Source organism: Rutidosis leptorrhynchoides, chromosome 4, assembly GCF_046630445.1.
Source record: "Rutidosis leptorrhynchoides isolate AG116_Rl617_1_P2 chromosome 4, CSIRO_AGI_Rlap_v1, whole genome shotgun sequence".
In the NCBI taxonomy this organism is placed as follows: Eukaryota; Viridiplantae; Streptophyta; class Magnoliopsida; order Asterales; family Asteraceae; genus Rutidosis; species Rutidosis leptorrhynchoides.
In genome coordinates this window covers 384,747,190-384,764,288 of record NC_092336.1, presented here as the reverse complement: position 1 = coordinate 384,764,288, position 17,099 = coordinate 384,747,190, and the positions used below count along the sequence as shown (strand labels likewise).

The following is a 17,099-nucleotide window of genomic DNA, read 5'->3' as shown; positions in this document are numbered from 1 at the left end:
GTAGTAACCAGCTAGTCCTAAAAACTGGCGTATGTGTTTCGGAGTTTTCGGGGTTTCCCACTTTTCAACAGTTTCTATCTTTGCTGGATCCACCTTAATACCTTCTTTGTTCACTATGTGACCGAGGAATTGAACTTCTTCCAACCAAAATGCACACTTTGAAAACTTAGCGTACAATTCTTCCTTCCTCAATACTTCTAACACCTTTCTCAAATGTTCACCGTGTTCTTGGTTATTCTTTGAGTAAATAAGTATGTCATCAATGAAAACAATGACAAACTTGTCAAGGTATGGTCCACACATCATGATTAGTCCAACATCATGATAATAACTTCGTTTTAAATAAGCATAATAATAACTTAGCTACGAGACATTAAAGTAAAAAGGTTGAACATAACTTACAATGATTAAAAATAGCGTAGCGTTACACGGACAGAATTTCGACTTACACCCTTACAACATTTGCTAACATACCCTTATTATTAGGATTTAAAATTAAAATTAAAATATAAATATATATATATATATAAGTTTACGTAGGAGTGAAGAGAAAAAGATGTGTAAAATTCGGCCGAATGCTCGGCCTTTTATAGGCCCACGTGTTATTGCCTTCATAAGCTCCGCGAGTGCGGAGCAGTGGAATCCAGCTCACACAAGTTTGGATCTTAGTCTGCCGACGGTTTTAATATATAAATATAATATATATATATATATAATTTATATAATTAATTATATATTATATTATATTTATATACATAGTTAATTTATAATTTCCGATTCGTTGCGTCGAGCGTTGAGAGTTGACTGTGATCCCGGTTCCGGATTTTCGAACGTCCTTGCGTACAATTTAATATCTTGTATTTTGTGTTTCGAATCTTGTACTCTTGTAATTTTGAGACGTTTCTCATCAATAATTGGAACCTCTTTGATTGTATTTTGTACTTTTGAGCTTTTTGGTCGTTTGCGTCTTCAATTCGTCGAATCTGTCTTTTGTCTTCACCTTTTATTATTTAAACGAATATCACTTGTAAATAGAACAATTGCAACTAAAAGCTTGTCTTTCTTGAGGGTTAATGCTATGAAATATATGTTCGTTTTTAGCATTATCAGTTACACACAACCACTCAAAATGGTCCAAAACAAATATCAAAGTACTATGCAATTTAATATTAACTATTGTTACGACAACCCGGATTTTTCCGATTAGGTTTTCTTAACCTAATTGGGATGATTTTAAAAGTTCCCACATGTTAACTAAATTTGATGTCTTTGAGTCTTTTAATCTTTTATAAGATGTATAGGTATTCATAAGCATTCATGTAACCATATATTCACCTAAACGTCAGTTCATATTATGACTACAATAAAAAGATTACAACTCTTTATATATGTGTAATACATAAAAGAATGTAATTATATCTACCTAAGTGTTTTATTCAGGTAAATATAAGGATTATACCATCAAGTAACATAATAATACTTGCATTAAGATCAAACTAGTACATAAACATATACATTAATTCACTACTAGTATCATTAACACATGACTAGCTATATTATTTCTCCACTAGTTCATTTAATTATGTATTAAAGTGTATAATACTTGTATTTATACAAATACAAGTACATGCAAATGTCATCAAATCAAACATTAAATTTTGCATGAATTTTTATCTAGCTTTTCTCATTTTCTTGACCAATTTAGTCTCCATTTTTCATCATCATTATATACCATCACCGTTAATTTTCTCAGTTGCATTTTTCTTTCAAACCTACATCCATTCTCAAGAAGATGTTCATGTCTTCATCAAAACTTCTAAGAACATAATCTTTTATTCATACTTTTCTTCATTATTTCAAGCATTTTACAAAGAAATCATGGATGTAAATGTTAAGAACTTAGTGTGTATCTAACACACAAAGATTGTTCAATGGATTTTTCAATACTTTAAAAGGCTGAAAATATACATTTATATTCATGTTTTAACCATTTTATTTCATTACAACACAAGCCTTCATCTTCTAGATCCAAAAGATGTACAAGTTAGAACATAGTGTTTTATACACCATGATCGTTCCAAAAGAGCTATTCTTGATGTGACACCCCGTACAAAACTATCGTGTACGGTTCATCAACAACAGGATCATTACAAGGTCAAACACTGATAGTGCTCCAAATGAACATATATTTAGGCGCAATATCCGTCCAATATGTAAAGCTTTTAGTTACTATTGTTCTATTTTTATGTAATAATCGTTTAAATAAATAAGTACGAAGACAAAAGAAGAAAACGACGATTTGAAGACGCAAATGACCAAAAAGCTCAAAAGTACAAGATATAATTCAAGTGGTTTAAAATGTTGATGAGAAACGTCTAAAAATTACAAAAGTACAAGTCGCGGAACGCAAAGTACAAGATATCTACGCGTACGAAATGACGTTTGAAAATCCGGAACCGAGACATAAACCGAGCATCAACGCGCGAGTCAACGGACCTAAAATTACAAGTCAACTATGCACAAGAATATAATATAATATATATATATATAATTAATATAAATTATATATATTTAATTAAAACGTCGGCAAACTAGAAAACAAAAACATGTGAGCTGATCCAGCTGGCCATGCAATCGCATGGCCAGGATGCCCATATATCATGCGATCGTATGTCTTCAATTTCCTGGCCAGGTCCTATAAATTGCAACGTTTTCTGCGAATGATAGACACCATTTTTTCTTTCTTCCTCTGTAAACTTAATATATATATATATATATATATATATATATATATATATTATAATTTTAATTTAAGTTAATTTTAATAATAAAGTTATGGTTTATTTGAGTTATTGTAAGAAATGTTTTACGGGTTTTTAGTCGAAACTCTGTCCGGGTAACGTTACGCGATAAATAATCACTGTAAGCTATGTTCTTCCTTTTTAAATTAATGTCTCGTAACTAAGTTATTATTATGCTTATTTAATCCGAAATAATCGTGATGTTAGACTAAATATTAAGACGGGGTTATTGGATTTTGTACCATAATTTGGGTTTGGACAAAAGACCGACACTTGTGGACATTGGACTATGGACTATTAATAGATGAGGGGTATTGTATAATAACGAATAACAACTCGTTGGAATCTGTCGAACCTATCTTCAAATTAGTTAATCTAATAATTATTAAATGATTATGAATGTTCTATTTAGTGACGTTTATACGACATCTGTTACGATCATTTAATTAATTATTCAGGTTGGGTAATTGATTATTCAAACTGATCAAGTGGGTAAATTAATATTCATATCTCATTAAAACAGGGGTGGATTACATTCAAGGGTAATTGGTGTAATTGTTAATAAAGTATTAAAATCTTGGATTACACGCAGTCGATAACCTGGTGTAATCATTAACAATGTATTAAAACCTTATTACAGTTCGAATCCCTAATTAGTTGAAATATTTGACTTCGGGAGTAAGGTTAATTTGACGAGCATTTTATAATTATGACTGATTGACTATTATGGTTAAAACCCATATAGGTATCAAATAAACCAGGACAAATGACAATTAACCCTGAGTAATAAATTAAAATCAAAACGTCAAACATCATGGTTACGGAAGTTTAAATAAGCATAATTGTTCTATTTAATATCTCATCGTACTTTTATTTACTGTCATTTATTTATTGTCATTTTAATATTGTTATTTATTTTACGCATTTTAATTATCGTCATTTATTTTTACGCTTTATTTAAAATTGACAAACCGGTCATTAAACGGTAAAACTCCCCTTTTATAATATTGCTACTTATATAATTATATATATTTTATACAAATATAGTTTATAAAAATATAGTACGTATCACTAGCTCCCTGTGGAACGAACCGAATTTACTAAAAACTACACTACTCTACGATTAGGTACACTGCTTATAAATGTTGTAGCAAGTTTTAGGTATATTCCATCCGTAAATAAATATATAGAACTTGTGTAATATTTCGTTGTATTTCGTAGTAAACAATAATAGTAATTCGTACTACACCTCGCACACATCAAGTTTTTGGCGCCGCTGCCGGGGAACTCGGTGAAAAACGCTATATTTTGTTAAAACTATATATTTGTAAAAATATATTATTTCTTATTTCGTAAAAATATTTTGTATTTATAATAAGTATTATATATATATATATATATATATATATATATATATATATATATATATATATATATATATATATATATATATATATATATATATAAATAATACATATTTTTAAGATTTTGTAAAATTAATAAGTATTTTTATTTAGATTTTTAAAATATAAGTTTATTTTTATTTTATAAAAAAAATATCTATCTGTTATTTTATAAATAAAAAAAAAACAAAAAAACATAAAAATGCAGTTATCACACGAGCAGTCCGTCTATGAGCAATCCGGCACAAAAGATTAATGATGTACATCCATTTGATAACATTCGATAGGAAGATGCAGTTATCACACGCTTCCTTCCAAACCTTTCTCGAGTACGGGCACTCAAAGAACAAGTGGTCATGCGTATCTTGTTGCAAGTGCTTAAAACTATATTCTATTGTGCTGAGTTAGTTACTTAGCTTAAATCCCGATTCTAATATCGTTAATTACTTGTTACGGTAAACGCGAATACTATGTATAGATCTATTTGTTGGTGACTCCTCACATTAGCATAGTCTTCAGGCTAGCGGATGCATACTCTTCGACTTTGTAGCTCTAGCTAAGTGAGACTACATGATTTGGTATTCTTGATTGGTTAAGTTCGATATTGGGAGCTCATGTTTATATCAAATATTATTAAAATTGTTATACTTGAAAATCTTGTGGTCCATACATTTATATATTTTTACAACGGTTTTACTTGATGTGGTATTAAAGTGATAAACCGACTTTGGAAAACACGTTTATACTGTTTTTTAAACCATCCATGCAAATATGTAAATCTTTACAAACTAGAAAAAAATTCGACCGCGCGTTGATGCGGTTGTATTCGATGCGCGGTCGAATTTGGATATACGTTGTTTGGTACCTAATATATCTAGTAGGTTGGGTTGTTTGTTGGACGTGTATGTATATGTATGTAATATAGCCCGAAATATTTAATGTTTTTAACGATGTTCGTTTCGTGTATAGTTAGTCACGTTGTGTTCGTAAAATTATTTCGAGTTAAAGGGTGGTCTCGGAAAAATTTAACTCGCACCGAGCGAGAATATAGGGCCCGTTATCTAGTGTTTTCTTAACGATGTCTGTTTCGCGTATAGTTAGTCCCGTTGGGTTCCTCTGATTTTTTCGAGTTGAACGGTGGGCTCGGAAAAATTTAATTCGCACCGAGCGAGAAGATAGAGCCCGTTAAAAAATCGGGTGAAATTAGTTTCTTTTATTTTAATAAAATTATATATTTACGGTTTCTACCCGTGAAAAAGTGTAAACTTGAGGAGCCGTTGGATAAATTGAGTCGAAGTTGAGGGACCGTTTGTAGTGTGAACACAAACTCAAAACGACAATCCAGTAAAACTGAAACGACGAAGTTTGTCATGAATTTTAGTATATAACGACGAAGTTTGTCATGAATTTTAGTATATAATATAATATAATATAATATAATATAATATAATATAATATAATATAATAATATAATATAATAATATAATAAATACTATTCAGAAAAAAAAAAAATCCTAAATACAAAATATGAAACCGTAGTACCCGACCCAATTCCTCTTTCAATAACCCCAAAAATCCTGTACGAACACGACGATCACGCCCCAAATTCTCATCGATTAAAGAAAGCTAGGGTAACCTTTTCTTCTTCCTCACCTTCTTAAATTACCCTAATTTGTAATTATATTGTACTGTATTTCGTTATTACTTTCTATTCTCGTCTAATATTACCATTCCTTGTTAATTTCGAGCACTGTTACATATAATTGTAATTTAATTGAAGCAATCCTTTTAGTCTTTCAATTCGACTGATGCTAATTGCCGAATTTAATTAGTTTTTTGAGTTTGTTATAATTCTTTATTACATAATTAGGCAAATTGCATAAATTAACAACATACATGAGCCACTCTACTTAATTTATGTTTATTTAGTCATTAATACAGTAGTACTGTATGTATTTTGTTGCTGTATGGACATTAAGAGTATGATATGGATGTAAGTATAACCAATGTTGTAAAAAACCCGATTACTCGCCGATTAATCCTTGATTAATCATTTATAAGAGAAATCCGTTCCGATTTTTCAAAATCCGTTTAATTAATCGGTCAACGTTAATTGAGCGGTCAAAATCGAATTTGGTAATCAAAGTCGGTCAAAGTAAAAATTGATTGACATTTAAACATGATTTTAAACTAGAACTTTGTAATTATTGAACAAAATGAACAATTTTAGACAATTATGTTTATGTTTATGTTTATGTTTATATTTATGGTTTTTTTCTATATTTACACATATAATTTTTGAAATTTAATATTTAAATGTATAAAGTACAATCCGATTAATCCCCGATTAATCTCCGAATTACCGATTAATCCTTCTTAAGTCCCGACCGATTAATCACCGAATAGCGAATTTTGCAACCTTATAACCATATCATGTTACTTGTAAACACTTCAACTGAAAATAATTGAAAGATTGATTATTCTAGTATTTTTTGGTATAAATTAGCCGATGCTTGTTCTTTGGGTTGATTACTCTGTTAAATTAAAGAAGCCAAAACACGTATTATGGATGACATCTTATACAGGTGTTATCGACTTGAGATAACAATGGATGAGCAATTTATACTGAGGGTTCCACCGTCTGTTGCCGAGCGTATAGATCGTCTTTTAGACGAAATCCCATCAGATGACAAGTCACTGGACTTATCTTTCTCTGGTAAGTTATGACACTGTCATATTTAACGTTAATATATCATGAACATTATTATTACTATTATTTTTTTACCTTCTTTTTGTTTGTTAGATTTTATTTGTCTGTTCACTGATGCAGATGATGGTCGACGTGGCACATTTTCTATAGGCGATGATCATTTCCCTGCATCTCTCTTGGATCTTCCTTGCATAGTGGAGTCTTATAAGACTTACGATGACAGTGTTCTAATCAAAACAGCCGATGTTGGCCAAGTAGGAAACTGTTTCTTATGCTCGTTTTTGTTCACAACGAAACTGTTGGCTTTTATTTACAGTCCAGTGACTTCATGAGTATATTGTGACAGATGATTATGGTTAGAGATGAAGGTGATCCTGCTCCAGAAGTTATCGAATACCGCCATGGTCTTACCCCTCCTATGAGAGATGCACGAAGAAGACGATTTCGCAGGGAGCCTGATTTAAATGTAGGTTTTCTTTAAACTTTTTATTTTTTTTAGATTATCTGAGGTCAGTGGCATAAACAGAAATAATTTTCACCGGGGGCAAAAAATTTTTTGGGTCATGGGCTTTTGGGGGCAAAATCATATTTTAAGTCTGAATATTTCAAATCCCCTGGGGCAAAATTAAAAAATTCGAAATTTTAATCATGAAAAAGCCTAGAAATTTAAAATTGACTGGGGGCATCTGCCCTCCCTGCCATATGCTGTTTCCGCCACTGTGTGAGGTGATTGTGATTTGATGGTGATGTTGAAATTTATTGCAGCCTGAACTTGTCCGACGTGTTGAGAGAGATCTGCTGAACATTATGAATGGAGGAACGGCTGAATTTGTTGATATCCTTTTGTGATGGTAGATTTAGTTAGCTTTTTGTATAGTTCGTATTAATAAAATGTTAGTTTTAGATGTTTAGATTCCCTTTTTGGAACTCGATTCCACAACAAAAAACGACAAATACACATCAAAACACAAATCTTGTGAATCCATTCTTTATATAATTTTGATTTGATTATCTAATATCAATCAAATAATCACTTCCAAATTACAAATCTTGGTCTGTTGTATCTCCAAGTATTCCTTGACATAATATTACATACTGAAATGGCTGAGCGAGAAGAAATTGGAGATGCGAGTGGTCGCAATGCTGCAAAGAAAGTGGCACCAGCACCCGCTACAAAGCCCGGTGTCTCAGAAGTGGTAACAAATGCTGGAGAGCCCGACCGAAGCGATACCGATGAGTCCGATGATTCAAACTAATGTTTCGCAGTAGGAACAATGTATGTGTATATGTATATAAATCTACCTAAATGCGCTAGCCTGTTAGTTGGATAACAATCACTAATATTTTGTTTCATGATGATGTGTTGGGCTGCTGGATCTCGTTTCCAGTTTGCGAGTATCACAGCTTAAAGTTTAGGTATCGATGTGATTATATATGGTCTAATCTTGTGGAGTTCTTTATCGTATGCTATCGTATATCTTGTTATATAATTGATTATGTGTTGTAAATCATTGGCTTTTTAACCTAGTAAGTATAAATTTAGAATTGTTTCACCATGTTCATGAGTAGTTTAATTTGCCCATAATTTGGACATGATATGCATGCATCTATGCATTAAATTTACTTGAAAATGGAGTACTGAGACATTGCTGTATGGACTAATATTGGCACAAAAAATATGGTTTACATGGACTATTGTTTGGTGACTCTAGGTTTATGCTATTAGCAGTTACTGTGATTATGTTACTGGAATTTAGAAAAAGTTGATTTTATTAGGGTTAAATATATAAATAGGTCATATACTTTCACTTTTGTTCCAATGTAGGCCATGTACCCAATAAAATACCATTGTAGACTATGTATTTTCATAAAGTGTGATAATATGAACGCACCAAACTTGTTAACTAGATAAAATAAAAATGAGCTGACGTGACATCTTTGTAGTTAATGTAGTTAGTGATACATTGAAACAAATCATTTTGTATATAGCCTGCATTTGAACATTAATAAAAATATATAACTTATTTGTATTCATATAAAAAAAAAAAATATATATATTAAAAAATTGATATTATCGGTTCAGCAGGTAACCGATCGAAATAGTTTACATTAGAATACTTTTTGAAAGTATGTGACATACATTGTTAATTTATTGGGAATATAACATATATTAAAATAAAAGTAAAAGTATATAAGGTATTTATAACTTTAGCCCATTTCATTATACAACGTCACATTTCATAGCAAAAGCAAATTCGCGTCATTGGTATGTAAATTTTCCGGTAACTATATATTACCTTTAAAATCTCTTTTTTAAAGAAGCTATGATATGATTTACAAAACATGATTTATAGCAACCAGCTCCAACTACCATCTTCAATCTTCAGTTTTTATTTTATTTTATTCTTTTAATCTTATTCCAACATGCGTTGGTAAATTGTCAAAAAATAACTTCAATTTGGACACAATTACTTGATTGGTGGAATCAAAACAACATAAGAATCTCTAACATCAATGAAGCCATCATCTCCAATCAAGGTTTCACACATAACCCCATCGGATCTTCCATATGGCAAGCCACTAAATGGATTGCGTGTTACATTATTTGGAAGCATAGAAACTTAAAGATTTTTTCCGGAAAAATATGGAACCCCGCAGCGATAATCTCCGAGATTCAATCTCAAAGCTTTAGCTGGATCTCAAACCGATCACAAAAGAAAACACCTATCGAGTGGCACCAATGGCTTCTCAATCCGTCATTCTACGCGTCTCCAAACCGCATGGGAATCGGCTAATAAGGCTTATTTAAATCGGACATTGTTCGTTATGCTATTTAGCCTATGTGGGTTAGATTAAATGGGTTGGTTGTGTGTCAACTTTGTCGCCGCTTGATCGGTACTGTTGCCCCCTCCTTCCCTGCTTGTGTTTTCTTACTCAAGTTCGTCCCTCACAGTGTTATCTAGTATACGTCTCTTCCGATTTTATAGTTTAATTAATTCCTTATATCTTTCCTGTCGGTTCCGTTTGTTTATAGCATTGTATAGTAGCATATAGGGACTTGTATTGTTATATTTTAAATAATAAAATAAATCTTTTTTGCTTTTCAAAAAAAAAAAATCTTATTCCAACAAAATAACACTAGAATTTTCTAAAAACAATTACTGTAGTATTTATTGGAATATGTTTGAAGTCAATGAACGCAACAACACAGATTGTTTGACAAGTTCCTATGTTGGTAACCCAATAGCTTGCTCTACAAGATCTTAAACGCGGATAAGATAAAGTCAACGGGTTAATTTGGCCCCACCATTGTATATATAGATTACGTTCGACTACCGCAGTGACTAGTAACGCAATTTATTTTCTATAATTTATTTTCATAGATTCGTAATTCAACAAATCCTATTTGACCCATTAATCAGCATTGATCGATTAACTAAACGAATTTTAAGAAAACGAAACTGAATTTTCGGGGATTACTCGGGAGTAGTCAGAATTTTTTATTTTTTACAACAGTGTATACATATATGATAATATACTGAGTACATATATACTTTTATATATATATATATACTAGGTTTTTGAGCCCGTACGTTGCACGGGTGTGTAAAAAACCGTGCAAAAAATGTAATTTGCAGTTCATATTAGTATGTAGATAGCGATACTAAAAATATAGGAAAAGTATAAGAATTATTTAAGAGCCCTCGGTGTTGACAAATTTTAAAATTCTTTTGAGTTTAAGAGCTCGCGGTGTTGACAAATATTAAAAACTCCTTAAGTTTAAGTGCCCATCGTGTTGACGAATTTTAAAAGTTCTTTTGAGAGCCCGTGATGTTGACAAATTTTGAAAGTTGTTTTGGGTAGTGTTAATAACTTAATGTCTACAATTGTTTTTCTCATCATTAATATATTTTTAATATATAAATTATATACTACGTAATAATTAGAGTATATTGAAAATTTGTCATGAAACGTAACATTATTAACGTATAAGTTATATTATTTTAGGATTATTATTATTATCCTTTCAAAAAATTTTAGGATTATTATATACAATTATTTTTTGAATAAAAGTGTAACCCACGAGTTTAATTTTAAAAAAATTGTTAGTAATTTTTGCAAAATAATGGTACTCAGGGGAGTCGTCATGTATAATTAATATTTTAATAGTTATATTTGCGTGTTCATAAATATTTTAAGGACTCAAACTGTAAATTTAAATCACTTCCATATTTATTGTTAAAAATAAAACCATTGGTAGTGCATCGAAGCTTCGTTTCGAATAAAATTTATTGCGTTTTGTTAGTACGATTTTCCGTATAGCGGCTGTAAGGTACTAGTACAGAAAACTAGCTGCTCAGCGTGTGGCGTATACTGTTGATTGTTGTTTGCCCTCGAGAAATAATCTCTGCAGACCCGGAACACAGATGTAAGATCTGTGGGGTGGCCTCAATCAATCTGTGGATCAATCTGTAATGATCCGTCTAGCGCACTGCTGCTAAGCGGCTAATGTTGTTTTAGAGTGAGAAAGAACTGTGTGAGAGAGAAAGTGTACTTCTCTCTGACTGAAGTTCAGATCAGAATGCTGTCCAATGTGGTGACCCAAGGGGGTCTATTTATGGGCGTAGAATGTCCGAAATTCACGGGATACACGTGTCAACCACTGAATGGTTCTGTTACGTGAAGTATCCGGAATGTCGGTGGCGTGTGCTGACGTGGCTGCGTGCCGTTCACGCGCTGAATTAAAGGGCTTAAGCATAGAAGCTGCCTGCAGGGCTTACGCTGACGCTGGGCGGCCTGATGGACGCTGGTCGGTAAACTCTGAAAACTGCCAAATTTTGTTTTTTTCTGTGCTCTTTGTTCGATTTTTCTGTATAAAATAATGTTTTTATGCGTGTATCCCCTAGGATACACCATTAAGTCCCTCAGTTTAATGTCTTTATTTTTGTAAAAAATAAAGTCATTAAACTAAAAAATAAGAAATGCCTTTTTCCTTGAAGACACAAAACTGCTGTAGCCGTCTGATTTTCTGCTCTGACGTCACATATCTAATTATGAATTTGCCCCTAAAATCTTTTTGATATATTTTCAAAATTCAAATTGTTCTGTTCGATTAATCTGATCCATACACGCGTCGTAATCTCGTCCCCTCTTCCATTCATTAATCTACTTATACATAAACCGTTCCCTTTTTTCTTTTTGCTCTTTCGAAAACCGATCATCTGTGCTGAAGACAACTGCAAATATTTGTTTTAGCAAAGTTGTGAATTTCAAGGTTAGTGTAATTATTCGTCACTTGTCTACCTCTTTTCCCTGTTTTACTTTTCATACTACCATGGCAGAATCCTGCAGCACTTCATCTCAAAGAGATAATCGAGATGCGAGCACTATTCCGTCCAGTATCATTGAAGCTGAAATCGACAAGCTATGTATAGATCATAGAAACCTTAGATTATTGAACCCCATGGTTCCCTCTCCTGATGCGAGGGCAAATAATCCCCCTAAAAAGATGATTACACTGTATAAGCTTCAGCTTACAATTGGAAATCTTCGTATTCCTCCCACAATTTTCCTGCAGACACTGTTATCTCACTATGGGATTGGCCTTAGTCAGATTCACCCACTAGGTTTACAAAAAATTGTGCTTTTTGAACTATACTGCAATGCTGTTAGCAAGACTCCAAGTATAAATATTTTTCACGAGTTGTTTAGGACTCGATTGGTTGGTAAATGCTGGTATACTTTTGATTGTAAAGCTAATAAAGCCTTTACTGGAACAAAAGAAACTTCTCTGAAAGGATGGAAAGAACCCTTTTTTTTGTTAATGAAAGAGTTATTCAGGATAATTGGACAAACATTCGAAAATGGAGGAAAACCAAAATAGGGGTAAGTAAGTCAATTGTTTTGTCTGATGATGAAAGAATTACTGTTGAAAAATGGAAATCACTGGAACTACCACAGCGTTCATATGCTGATAATGAAGCCATCTTAGCACGGTGTGGAATGAGTGATAATTGGCGTGATGGATTTGTGCCAGTGTTGCAGAGAGGACTGAGAAAGAGAAGGTTATAGAAGAGAAAGAAAAACTGTTGAAAGAAGTAGAAGAATTGAAAAGAATGGTTGAATGATAAAAATATCATTCTGATGAAAAAACCACTACTGCTGCTGTTTCAGAGAAAAAATTTGTGGATTCGAAGAATGGGATTCCTGCGCTAGTGCAGAGGGTATTGAGTTCTCCACTTGTTGGCCAAACTTTTCATAAATATCTGGAGGCATCCACAGAAAGTGATCTTTTAGATGCCACTTTGGAAATTTTGGATGCCCTTCCTGCGAAGCCGGACCCCCTACCAGCTGCTATTGCAAAGTTTATCAAACCAGGTGCTAATGCCAGACTGAAAGTGGCCATGGACGAAGTTACCTCTCTGAAGATTAACTCTTTAGAATTAGTATGTGCTAGGGAAGATGCGTCCGTTAAGGACATCTTGAATGTGCCTATTTGAAAAGATAACTAATCTGTAATAATAATGTGCATCATCTTTACATTGATATTATGTATATATCCAGCTTTTTTGGTTAATGTAGGTATTTTTGCTGCTTTCCATGATTGACGCATCACTTCTATATGGTTTAACCATTAAAAGCTTGTTAAAAAGCTTAACTTTGCATATATCATATGAAATGATTTTTGTCTTTAAACTGATTTTTGATTATGCATTGAACTGTAATCCGTCATTCGTTATTCGTAATACCTCATCACAGCATTCTCCTTTATGAATCTAAAGTATACTGCTACATAAATGTCATTGTGTTATTCAATTTAAAAATTGTATATCTGGTTTGTAGCTGATCGAAACATGTATAATTTCTATGATTACTGCGTAAACAACTTATCCATTCTCCGTTCTGCATTAGCTGAATTTATGTTATGAATAAATATAGAGAAGTCTTTTGATAACTTCTGAAATAGGATGTGAATGAATCATAATGATGGTATTCTGTCTATATGTTATAAAAATTAATAAATGTATTAGAGAAAATTCTGTTTATGGAACTAGCGATGTTCCGTCTAGCGTGTTGCGCTTAGGTTTTGTGCGGCTTACAAAATACACTTGTATTTAATGTTTTCTGTTTACAAGTTATAAATGGATTTATGTCGTTGTGATAAACCATTCTGTATGTCATGACATTATGAGATCTTTAGTTTTGCCTCGGTGCCCTCTAGTGAAGTAAATACTTTACGTTAGCCGATCCCTTGTGTCTATAATGTTGACACAAGAGCTTCTACCATCGAGGGCATAAAAATGCCTTGCCTTATGTGGGTAGGAATGAATGCCATGCTTTACATTCGAACGCGTAATGCTGTGGGTAAGAAAAATTTAAAATTTTATTGATAATATTGTCACACATACAACATTTTTGTGTAATATCTTCGCATGGGGTGATCAAGTCCCAATTAGAAAATTACAAAAAGTGTATTGTGTTGTTGCCTGAACTGATGAAAATTAAAAATGTGATAAAAACTGTTCTGCGAGATTCATGCTGTTATACTGTTTTTCGTGTACCGTGCTGCGTCCTGCTTTCAATGTTGCCACATTTTAGGTGGTTTGAAGTACCCGTTCACATCATTTCTACTGAACAACTGCCTTGATGATTCCCCCCTGACAAAATTCCCTGGAGCTTCATGAACAACTGATCTCTTTCTTGGTGGTCCAACATATTCAGAGTGTATCACTGTTACACCGTTTGGTGTTGGGAAACGCAATTCTGCATGCAGTGTAGAAGTAATTGCCCCGAATTTGCGAAGGGTCCGTCTATCGAACAACGCACTGAACCGTGATCTGCCATCAAGAACTGTAAAGTCTACAATTTCTGTGCGGACTAAAGGGTGTGTTCCCAGTGCGACATCCAGTTTCACTTTACCAACTGCTCTTATTGATTCACCCGTGATACCAGCAATCTTTAAGTTCGTGTAGCGTAGATGATCCTTCACGCTGAACGGATATTCCTTAAAACAATGCAAATACAAAATATCTGCTTCACTACCTGTGTCAGTATAAATGCGAGTGATGTTTCTGTTTGCTATTACAGCTGAAATGACCACAGGCTCTTCTGACAGGCGCCAATTTGGAATGGTATGAAATATAATTGGAGCATACTTCCAGCTTTCCGTGCTGCGTTCTCCATCTGCTTTATTTTCCTGCTCCTCATTCCATATGACCTTGATGTGCATTTCTGGAGTTGGATCCCTTTCATCATTCCGTTCTTCTCTTCTGTTCCTATCACGCAGTCCTCAGTGACGCATTTTTCCCTGCCAAGCAAAATGTTTGTTTGGATCATTTCGCCGATACTTTTTTCCTGGCAACAGATGATTCAACTCGCCAGCCTTGATCTTTGCAATGATCTCTCTCATTAATGACTTGCAATTATCTGTTTCATGTCCATATGTGTGACGATCGCTCCAAATCCATATGGACGAACACGTCATTCATCGATTTCATTGCGAGGTATTTTACCTCTGTATGATACGTTTTGTAAACATTGCATTCTTTTGAAAAGGCACACCATAAATGAATATTTAAATCAAAGGTTTTCGACATCTGATGATTTCTACATATAGACAATCACCGTAAATAATAGTTTACAATAGTACTTCCGTTGACAATGCAGTCAAAATAAGATACATGGTGATGATTTGGTGAATGCAACGTTTCCTTGAAAAATATGCCATGTAAGACTCCATGCACATTGCTTGTCTAACATATAAGCAAACAGCGGAAGAATTCTAGGGAACCTGAGAATAAACATGCTAACAAGTGTCAACACAAAGGTTGGTGAGTTCATAGTTTTAATGTTTTGCATAATCTGTACATAAAGGTGGATCACAAGATTTCAGTTGTTTCATCCAGAAACGTTTATCAAAATATTCTACGAAATTGAGCACCCTGGTAACTAAACTTAACGTATATATAATTTGTACCCTTTGTATAATCATCTTAATAATACACGCAAACCAACGTGTACGCTTCTCAAATAGTATACGTCCGTTAAAAGGCTAGTGCTCTAGCTCGGACGGGGATATCAAGCCCTATGGATCCATATACTACTACTCGCGCCCACCAGTTCTTATAACTGGCAGTTACTAGTTACCAAAGCTAAGGGATTTTCGGTTCAAACTCGGTGTAGAATTTAGTATGTACTTGTATCCATTGCGTTTAAAATAAAGTGCATGTATTCTCAGCCCAAAAATATAGATTGCAAAAGCAATTAAAAAGGGAGCAAATGAAACTCACCTTAGCAGCATATAAAGTCGTTCACCAAAATGTGACCGAAACTCGGATTACCAAATAATCGTAGATCTCAACCTAGAGAACATATGTTGGTCAATAAATGTCTATCAAGCTAGGTCAGGTCATAGTGTATCACAATCCTAATGCTCGAGATCGACATACAAAAGTTATCCAATGTCGTTTCAAAAAGTCAATTTTGACAGTTGTTTAACAAAACGAGACGTACCTTATATAAGGATTCATTTACTCGGTTGGTAATATTCAAAAATCCAAATTATCAATCTCTTAAATGAGTTGTTTAAATCTTAATTGTAGATTCAAAAGCAATTTCAATTAACGTCAATTATAATTCAGTTGATCATATCTTTTAATCCGTTCATCGAAATTATTCGATATCTAAATGAAAAGTTATTGATTTTTCGTCAGCTTTCCAAAAATATGTATATCATATACTTTTTACCAGTAATATATGTATTTAATTCGTGATTCATTATAACTGTTTAACGACGAAATTTAGCATACAAGCATATATAAATATATATATACTCGAGCACTAGACATGGATACACAATTAATATATAAAAGATAAAATATAAGTGCTTACGTATCAATATTGAGATTCAATATTGTAAGAAAGTACGTAGACGCAACAGAGATGATAAACACTAGATTTGATTCACAAATATACCCCCGAACATTACCCATAACCTCCTTGGCAATAACCCATAATTTCCTTAGCTCTATCCCGCTCGAAAACATATTTTGAAAGTGACACGCTCATGACCTCGTCGTAGTATTTTAGGTATATATACTACTAATAATAATATTATAATAAGATTAATAATAATAATATTAATCTTAATAATAATAATAATATAAAAAAATAATAATACGGAGG

General features: G+C 32.9%; 1 protein-coding gene across 1 annotated transcript; it reads left to right on the top strand.

Moving 5' to 3' along the window:
- Positions 1–5,725: 5,725 nt before the first annotated feature.
- LOC139843992 (transcription initiation factor TFIID subunit 7) lies at positions 5,726–8,412 on the top strand. Its single transcript, XM_071834189.1, has 6 exons — positions 5,726–5,835; positions 6,790–6,920; positions 7,035–7,168; positions 7,261–7,380; positions 7,680–7,752; positions 8,010–8,412. The coding sequence occupies exons 2-6, from the start codon at positions 6,812–6,814 to the stop codon at positions 8,168–8,170; spliced, it is 597 nt and encodes a 198-aa protein (XP_071690290.1). The 5' UTR covers positions 5,726–5,835; positions 6,790–6,811; the 3' UTR covers positions 8,171–8,412.
- Positions 8,413–17,099: the final 8,687 nt, after the last annotated feature.

Bases quoted from the DNA above. Each gene is read 5' to 3' on its own strand.
- LOC139843992 (XM_071834189.1), top strand. From the start codon at position 6,812: ATGGATGAGCAATTTATACTGAGGGTTCCACCGTCTGTTGCCGAGCGT. The intron at 6,921-7,034 runs GTAAGTTATGAC...TCACTGATGCAG, and splicing joins ACTGGACTTATCTTTCTCTG to ATGATGGTCGACGTGGCACA. The intron at 7,753-8,009 runs TCCTTTTGTGAT...TAATATTACATA, and splicing joins AACGGCTGAATTTGTTGATA to CTGAAATGGCTGAGCGAGAA.